This window comes from Atta colombica, unplaced genomic scaffold, assembly GCF_001594045.1.
Source record: "Atta colombica isolate Treedump-2 unplaced genomic scaffold, Acol1.0 scaffold38, whole genome shotgun sequence".
NCBI lineage: Eukaryota > Metazoa > Arthropoda > Insecta > Hymenoptera > Formicidae > Atta > Atta colombica.
In genome coordinates, this window is record NW_017259490.1 from 3,240,013 (window position 1) to 3,250,157 (window position 10,145).

Here is a 10,145-nt window from a genome sequence, read left to right on the forward strand (position 1 = left end):
TGTTGAAAAGTAATCCTGAGTTGTTTTGAAAGCCTAGAACAATATAAAAAATTTATTGAAGAAAAAAAGACCCACTGCAAATGAAGAGTAAAAATATGCAGACGAAGAGTTAGAAATGTAATATAAAATAACAACAATTTCCAAAGTACGCCTTCATACCAGTTATACCAATTTTTTGCGCGTTGAAAACTTTTCCATAAAGACTCACTGACTCGTTCGCTCTTTTTCTTTCTTTCCGTACACGTTTGTCCAATTACCGTCGATCGTTCCAAGCTTTTGGATCTTATCCAACGCTGAGGCTTATTAGAATCTAATTTGCGTAATTGAAACGTGATTTCAGCAGCGAATGTGCCGACCGCTTACTGGATGATTTCGTATCGCACGCCATCGCCGTTACGTATTAATATCGCACATTCACTCCGCATTCTTATTACAAAAAAGCATCACACAGCGCGTATATTTTAAACCCTTTGTTTACCTTATTTTTGAACTTGAAAAAGAAAAGGTATCCAACTGTCTCATAAAAAGATACTCGATACTCTCTCTCCATTTCAGTGTCAAGAAAACATCCTTCTTTCTTTCCTATTACGCGTTCGCGTCCGGACAAACAATTTGACTTCTGCGTATTCTCCCAACTTCCAGACGCTAATAAACACTTCGCGAAAATCGCATAGCAAGTATAGTCTTTTTTCTCGCATTTGCAAAATCGATTTGCAAAATCGTTACAAAGAAATCTATTCTTAAATTTTTACTCTTAATTTTTAAGCATACCGTGTAGCTGCGAAAGGAAAACACGTGTAAATTAAGCGGATAAAAATGCGTTCTCTCGGTATCATACCAGAGAAAAGAAAATATTCCACGCATGTGTCAACACATTCGAGGCTATTCGAAAACATTATTTTTGGATGAAATGTGTGCGCTCGTACTCGTTAAATGGAAAATTAATAATAACGCAGCTGTATACGCTTTGTTTGTGAAAATGATAGATATTTCCCCCTCTAGAAGAAATCGAAATCTATTAAATAATTAATTATTGAAAGTGACTTTTGCTAGATTCATTAACGCAAATTACTTCTATGGTTTGTAGTTAACTAAATTTATTTTCTCTGTACATAATATAGTATTTAAATCTTAATAATGTCTACGGCAGGTAATAATGAACTAAATTACGATAAAAATTAATTAGTGAAAGCGGACTTTAAACGTTCCATTTGATATACGAGTTCTTTTGATATGACCAAATATTGGAGAATTTTACGTGATAACAATTGCTTGTAAAGCAATTTTAATGCGTCGTAATTAAACGCGCATTTTTTCATATTTCATGTATTTAAAATCGCGAAATCAGAAGTTTTTCCTTCTTAATCGTTTTATTGGATATAGGTGAGACAATGGCTCTTGGTTAGCACTTGAGCGTGTTCTTATCGCGATGCTCGTCTTTCGTCAGACAGGAGACGCAAGCATTCGTTCAAGGTTTCCGACGTTCGCGCCGATTTACGAAGCAACTACGGCCGAGTCACGTCTTATCGGAGTTGAATACGCAACACCTCGGATTGTTCAAGAGAACTCGGAAAATAACGGACTGATTAAGAAAAGCCATTAGGTTTTTGCATTTATCTTGGCGAACCATTGTCTAAATTGATACTAAAAGCGGGGTCCTTTTCAAATTGTACCATTAGTCAGCGGTTATTTTCGAACTTTACGAAAATAGAAAATTCATTAAGGAATTCATTGCGAACACACACAACTATTGTCATAAATGTCAGGGGAGCATTTCGTTACACCCGGATATTTCCGATCGTCGGCAAGTGAAAGTTGTATGCGACATCATAGCTGTTGCAAGGTCGAAGCTGAACACATTCTATTATTTTCTGCTGTGCATCCGAATTTTTATTCACAATTCGAGACTGCGACAGTCCGATAGTAATAAAATCTTAGCGCTAGTATAATAAAATCAGCGAAAACGCGCTGAAAAGAAAAACAGTAAATAATACATTAGGATCACTCACACCGTACTAAACACAGTAAAATGTTTGAATGAGAAAGAAAAAATAGATACGCAAGGTATAATTTATAATTTTAAATAGTGTTTTCATATCGAATTCTATGAATTTTTTGAGTTCGGAGAGATTATGTCTCGACGATAGAATATTTGAATGACAATAGAGTTTTCGAGCAAAATTTACCGTTGATGGCATCGTGATGCGCCATCATTGGTAAAGACGACCTTCTCACACTGTGCCGCGCTGCACTGCACCGAGGCTAAAGACCCCGACACACCTGTACGCGAGAGAGCTTAGACGACAAATGCGAATGCCAGATACGAGGACAGATCGCTGAGAGTACAGGGCGAACGTATCGAAAGTTCAAGGCGACGTGAGCAACGCGCGTTGCGTGAAATTTGCTCGATGTATGAAGGAATGGGTAAAAACATTTTATTTCTCTGGCTGTTAAAGGCTTTACATTTTTACAACAACAAATACGTTTGCAACATTTACAAACACAAATTTAAAATGGGAAAAAATATATAATATGTCTCGATATATTTATACATTTTTAAAAATAAAGAGTTAATATAAAAGTATTTTTAAATAAATTAATTTATTTTAATAATAATTTATAATAAAAAATATTTACATTTTTAATGAATATATAATTTTAATTCATTTATTTTGGTAAAATTGCAGGGTTGCCACAGACCGGGAAAACTGGGAAAATTCAGGGAAATTGAAATTGGTCATGGAAACCGAGAAAAGTCAGGGGAAAATGTAAAAAAGTCTGGAATTTCGAAATTTGCTCACAATTCTCTGAAACTGCTTCTATTCCAAATAATTGTTATAATTTTTTAAATATTATATCTGACGTTTAGGATGCTTTTTTATACTGACGCTTGATGCTCATTTTCAGCATTAAAACAGGTCATGTGATCAAAATTGATACTTGGTATTCGTCAATTTTGATCACGTGACCGGTTTGATGCTAGAATCAAGCATCAAATGTCAGCATGAAAATGCAGCCTTATCAAATACGTTTAAAACTTGTGCACTTTAAACGATTTTAATAAAATAATTAAAATTTATATTTTATTCAGTATTTTTATTTAATCCCTCTTTTTCATCATAACTGCATTCTTTTTTCCAAAATTAATTAATTTTTTTAATTTGCAACCAAAATTATACTAAGTTTTTCTCCGTTGTTTTTAATGTAGACTAGCTTTCCTATCATTCTTGAGTCTAAAAAATGTAAAAATTTACATATTTTATATTACTCATGGAAAATTTTCCATTTTTATCTGGAAAAATCAGGGAATTTTAAAATTCATTTTCTGTGGCAATCCTGAATTGGAATATATAATAATCAGTATTTTTTAATAAAAGATTGTTTATTAAAATCTATAATGACATTTTTGAAAAATTGGAGAAATTGATTATATAATAGGATGATATAGAAATGTCACAAATATATTGCGGCTGTAAGAAATACTTTCATTATAACACTAATCAAGCAAATACTTAGTTCGTGGATCTTTGTGCAGATCGTTTATTATCATCCTCCCATAAGGATCCCATTAACTGAAAGCGTTATGTTCCAACACGCGTTACTCATTTTCGCGAACATAAGGCCGCGACGTCAGCGATTTCACGTGTAGAGAAACGGGAAATAGTTATTCGTAGTATGAATCCGGATGGCGTCGAAATGCTTTTATCGCTAAATTTTACGTACCGCTAGTGCTTGTCAGTAGAATCATAAATATATCGCATGTGACATCTTAATTGCATCGCGTATGTTGTTCCGTTAATCTTAATCTTGTATCCTATATGAAATGAATCTCACTGATTTGTATGTTCACGTCTCTTCCATATAATTATAATATTTTATTTGTAAAAAATTTCTCATAAGTTCTTTTCTTTCTGAAAATTAGCTTGCAATTTTAAGTATCAGATTGAAATTATTCAAATATTTTTTTAATGTATAAGAAGATATTTCTCTTAGGAGATTGTTTTATTTTTGAATTTTCAGAATTTATTTTAATTTTGCGTAAATAACTTGCGAAAATATTTTTATAGTAATTTTTTTTTAAAAAAAGGATCATAAATTACATTCTTCAAACATGGACAACATTTTACATAAATACATACAAATTAGACACGTTGATTATTTGATATTTTCAATATACAAATTATTTGATATTTCAACCAACGTATTTTGCAAGCATTTATCTTATGTTGCCTTCAAAATAAATTTAATTAATTTATCGTTTGAAGATTAAATTGTCCGAAACTAATTAATGTCAATATAATTCGTATTTTGATATAGATAATCTCTTTTCATGAGATATCAACTCCATAGTTTCCTATTCGCGCGTAATCCGCTTATATTTATATTTAATTCGTTTCTTTTTAACGTTGCGCAAACAAAAATCTAAATGCAAAATTCGACGTGTGATTAAGATTTATTTGAGATAAATTTGTAATTAATTATTTATTTCCTGAAATTTTTTTAAAAGTGATTGGCAGTGATGAAATTCAGTTATTTTAATAATTTGTGAAATCCCTGGAGTAAGCTCCTAAGTAGCACAGCAGTGCTAAAAAAGTGATATGTGCTTTTTTAGCGCTTTGTTAACGCTTTGTAAGCGCTGTGTGCTACTTGTGCTTTCTTTCTAGATTTATGCTTTATGAGATCGTTGACATTTGAGATTCGCATCACCTTTTGTGCAGAAAATTGTGAATTTTATGATGTACAAGTATTTAAACAGATGTACCTGGGATCGTCTAACATATAAAGAAGAACATCCCAAACATTGGATACCTGATTTCGTTTGGGCGCATGCAAAACTGTTGTGAGAACGGAATCGTATCGTTAGAACGTTGGAACCTCAGATCTTTGGACCGATTCGAATGCGACGTGAGAGGGTAAAAAGGACGAGAGCCATGAGTCTTAACGGTAAGGGCGAGAGGGATGGGAAAACAGCAGGATGCAAGGAGTCGGCGAGAGCCGACGGAAGGAGAGCCGGCGAAGGAGAGCAGAGAGCAACGGTGAGCGTCGATACGAGAGTGTCTATTTACGAGTTGTCCGGCGCCGTGATGTCCGGAGTAAAAATACACCGCGTAGAGTCCGTATGCCGTACGCGCGCGCGTGCACAACAGAACTCTTATAATTCTCCACCGCGCTAGCGCTTGCTAGCGCTCTCTCAGCTCTCTCGGCTCTCTCAATGCCCCTCCCTCCCTCCCTCCTCCCCGTGCCGCCGCTCTTATCCCCTCTGCGGTGCTCCTCGCGGCCCGTAACAACCGCGGAGGGGCGGTGCGGCGTAATTCCGCTTCTTTCTTATTGGACAACGGCCAACCGAGAGCGGCGAAAAGCGATAGAGAACCACGCACATAGAGCGCGCGATTAGGGTGCGAAGCACAATTGCGCCGTTATATAGGGTGTTTCGTTATTCCCTATATGTTTTTAATTTTCCAGAGTAATGGTACAAACGCGAGTTGCGTAAGTATGCGTAATCGCGGACTGACCAAATTCGATATATTATCAACAGAACGTTATGTTTTATATTGAAGCAGAGGAAAGAGAAGGGAGGAAAGAAATTGCATTTATTTTATAAAATATGGGAAATATATTTTTATACAAAAATAAAAATGGACTATGAATGGAAAATGATTCGAACTATAAGAGCCACATTTTGTTGGAGTAAATTTTTACTTAAGTAAATTTTTATTCCAACTTCGATCTTGTTTATCCTAAAAGTAATGCTAATTATAAACTGTACCGTCCAAATAGCTTCGATCTGATTAATAAATTGACCTGAACGAGCGTGTTGGGTCGGCGTGTTTACAAACGCGTGCCCGTTGCAAGGCAGGTACGCGTCACGCCAGGTACGTCTGTGGCCCGACGTGTAGATGCAGAAATATAATCGCGCAATGACGTCACACGCGCGTGCTGTGCAAAACAGACTTCCTCCTGTTCCTTTGCCGTTGTCCGAAGCCGAACTACGACACAGCAAATCCATCGTTGTGGCGACGAGAAGTATTGTACCTACTTGATAAATAAGTTATACCATTCACGTTCACTTAATCTCAAAGTTCAGTAGAATAAAAACACTATCTATTCTATTTAAATGAACAAGATGAATATGACACAAAATTAGGAAATAAAAAATACACAAAGACTTATTTGATTAGGACTCGAATGATAAGTTATCAAATAACAATCTGGAAGCTAAATAAGTCATTCGTTTACTCAAATCGAAGTCGCTTTAAAGCATCTGTTGATTTAAAGATACGCGATATGTATACTGCATGAATGGTTATTAGATAACAAACTTCTTTATTTTTCAATAACAATCAAGTTTATGTAACAGAATATAATATTTATTTCTAATATACATGTCCTATTTTTGCAATAAACTTTATACAAATAAAAACAATTATTCCTTTAATCGCGGATGATATTATTTGCCATTCAACATTTGAAAACCTAGTCAACTCTGCGAAACATGTAAAAGGCTAATCTTCTTACTTTTAATTAACCCAGAGTGTGTACAACGTTCGCGAATATTATTCTCTATAACAAAAGATCGGCAAGATTAAGAGATCGGCTTTATTTCAGGCGTTAAAACCTACGCTCTAACCCACGTCGCCTCGTCGCTTCGCTTCGGTCTTTTGAATGGGAGTATTTTTAGCACGCGCCTACTATATGTGGATAACTGTACGCGCCGCACCGCGTATTCAGTTTCCGCGGATCGAGCGGCTTAAGCAAGCATTAAAGTGTTCGATGTGACATCGAACGGAAGTCAAATTCGCACAATCCTGATGGAGACACAATTCGCTGAATAAATGTATTTTTACCTAGACCGCGATTGTTTTGCCTTACGTTAATTTTATATCGTTAGTTTTAACAGACAAAAATTATGTAAGAAAAATGTTGAACTCTTAGAATAAATTACGTATAAAAATGACGCTTTTTTTCCGTAGTGTTATCATAATCATAAATTATACATTAATGAGATACGTATATATTCAATATATTCAGTTGTTTTGGATGACGAAGCTTCATCTAATCTAACCTATACAATCTTGTTTGTTTCGATATTTTAGTCTATCTTTTTATAGATAATTTATTAAGCTAGTCTTTCAAAAATGAAAATTTACAATATATTTGTTTATCGAACATTTATCTATTCGTTTGTTTACTCCTATTGTTTTGTTGACGAAATATGTCGGAGAGACTAAGCAAACTATGATGGAATGATGATTACTAAATTTAATTTGAAAAAAAAATGTTTATTTAAAATCTGAGGGTCTCATTTAGAATGTAGGTCCTTGTTGTTGCTCTACGAAAATCGATTTGAAGGATCCAGAATCTTGATCTTCCTATAAATCTCCTTTAAAATTTCAGACATTGTCCTTTTACGTATTATCCCGCTAACGTCTACTTCTTTTTGCAGTCACCTGACACGCACCACGACATGGGAAGATCCGCGGAAAACGGCCGCTGCCGCAAGCGTGGCCGCAGTAGCCGCGGCAGTCGAGAGCAGCAAATCCAATGCGCTCGGTCCATTGCCCGATGGATGGGAACAGGCGCGTACAGCCGAGGGCGAGATCTATTTCATCAATCACCAGACTCGCACCACTTCCTGGTTCGATCCGCGAATCCGTAAGTTGAATTGAATTCTTACTTTTCCCAAATTCTACAGATTAAGCAACGTATAGACTACAATGGAGATGCTATCCCGAATCTAAATATTAATTTTAAGAATTAAAGAAGTTCTCGACGCTCACTATTTAATCATTGAACCAAATTGGTTCAAAATTTTCCGCTTCCGCATTTTCCAAGTTTTTGAGAATTTTCTGACTTTCATCTGAAGCTTAGAATTTATTCTCATCTAATTTATTTTAATAAATATGCCGAATTTGAATGTAATTCATTAAATTCTGGAAATTCTGGTCTAAAACTTGAGAATTTCTGAGAAATCGGAGTGTAATGGCTTTAAATATTATTAAAGTTTGACGAAAATTAAAATAGGTCGCAAGATTTATATCACTTGGCGAGGAACCTTTCTCGACGATGCGATTCACTTTTATCAACATATTTTTATATTATTGACTAATCCTCATTTCTTATCGTATATTCGTATAAGATATCGTTCCTTCAGCATCGCATCTCCAAAGAACTCCGGCGTCCGGCGCGATGCTGCCACAAAACTGGCAACTTCAACAACCTACCGGCATCCAAAGTAACCAGAATCTACAGGCCTGCCAGAAGCAGAAGATTCGTCTTCAATCGTTGCAGCTGGAACGTGAACGTTTGAAACAGCGACAACAGGAAATTATGCGCCAGGTTGGCATTGTGAGTCGTCCTTTAATCTGGAGACTTGATCGCGTGATATTTGTAATAACCATTTTTGATATTCATGCATCTTTTCTCATTGCAGCAGCAAGAAATGATGCTGCGACAGAGCACCACGGATGCCGTCATGGATCCGTTTTTGTCAGGCATTAACGAACATGCACGCCAGGAGAGCGCCGATAGCGGTTTGGGACTCGGTTCTGCATATTCACTGCCTCAGGCTTCCGACGATTTCCTCAACATAGACGAAAACATGGACGGCACGAGCGGTAAGAGTGGCCCGTTCGAAATTCACAATTTTTTCGGAATATAAAGTCTTTTTACGCAGCATTTTCAAAATCCATCGCCATCATCACGCTTATAAGATTAGGCTAAAAAGAATATTTATTCGCTTGCTTTGCTGTGCCATTAAGTCAATTTTCGATTTATGAATAATTGTTTTGCGCGATTGTTCCGATTGCAGAAAGGCACTGTGCGTTGAATGATCTTACGAAACGATTATACCGAAGCCATAAATACATAAGTACGTATTTGCCATAATATCACATTTTGTTTAGTCATACTTTGAATTCGATGAATTCTTTTACAGACGGAGGTGCGCCGATGGACACGCCGGATCTCTCAACCTTGAGTGACAATATCGATTCGACAGATGATCTCCTGCCGTCACTTCAGGTAGGTCATTTTACATGGTGACGATTGTTGCAAGCCTGTTGTTAAAACCCTTTGAATGCGGTCTTTTGTATCGACAATTGTTATTGTTTCAGCTGAACGAGGAGTTCAGCACCGATATTTTGGACGACGTGCAGTCACTCATAAATCCTAACACGACCAAGCCGGAGAACGTGCTGACTTGGCTATAGGATTAGAAGTGATACTGCGGCGGATGTCGGCCTTTTTAAAAGGATAGGTATTCAGGTTCTCGAAGTGGAAACTTTATTCAGATTTAGATATTAATCTGCGGTCAATTAATTGCATCATTGAGTAATGTTGTTTTTAATATTTTCAATCAATGATGCAATTTTTATTTCTTTATAATTTTGTAGGTTAGATTATATTAGATTAGGATAGGATTAAGTGTCTACTTCGAACCTAAACACCTATTTTTTTTATTTCTTTCTTTCTATTTGGATTTTTTGCGGGAATATATTACCATCAGGCTATCGTTGTACTGTAATATACTTTTTCATTTCAAGTTTCTCATAACGGAATAATAGAATCGAGAATTGAATTTTTGCTTAATACATAATGATTTTATTATTAAGTTGTCTCAGACGCTCTAAAACATCAAAATTTAAGAAACAAATTTAAATATAGATATTTATATGTGCATGCGATTATAAACATGCTATTGTAAATATATAAGTCTCTTTTTCTCTCTTTTTGTCTTTGGAAGGTGTTGGATAGCTTAATGAAAAAATTTTCCTATTAAACGAAGATAAATTATTAATTAGTACTGCATATGTTATAAGGAATTTTTAATGAAAAAATATTTTCTCGTGATATAAACGATTAAATAAAAAGTAAATTCACTATAATTTTGTAATACATCGTGATAGATACCGCATTTCTCTTGTGAAGATGAAAATCCAAATAAAAAGATGTTTATATTTCGTTATATGCCGTCTAAAGGAAGGAAAGAGAGAAGAAGTAAATGAAGGACTATATGCAAATTTGTTTTATCAGCAAGTTAAACGTAATTGTTAACACATCTAGTCTTTTATTTTCTTCTTCATTTCTTTCTTTGTTAAACAATATTATATTTTATATATGCAACGAAAATTTATGTATATATATAT

The 10,145-nt window shown here is 35.2% G+C and overlaps 1 protein-coding gene across 1 annotated transcript in view; it reads left to right on the top strand.

The window, feature by feature from the left end:
* The window catches only part of LOC108691009 (transcriptional coactivator YAP1-like), a 19,840-nt gene that overhangs the window by 8,789 nt on the left and 906 nt on the right, over positions 1-10,145 (top strand). The window contains 5 exon segments of the mRNA XM_018198613.1: positions 7,445-7,653; positions 8,153-8,346; positions 8,432-8,615; positions 8,810-8,869; positions 8,936-9,021. Coding sequence (XP_018054102.1) covers positions 7,445-7,653; positions 8,153-8,346; positions 8,432-8,615; positions 8,810-8,869; positions 8,936-9,021 — 733 coding nt within the window.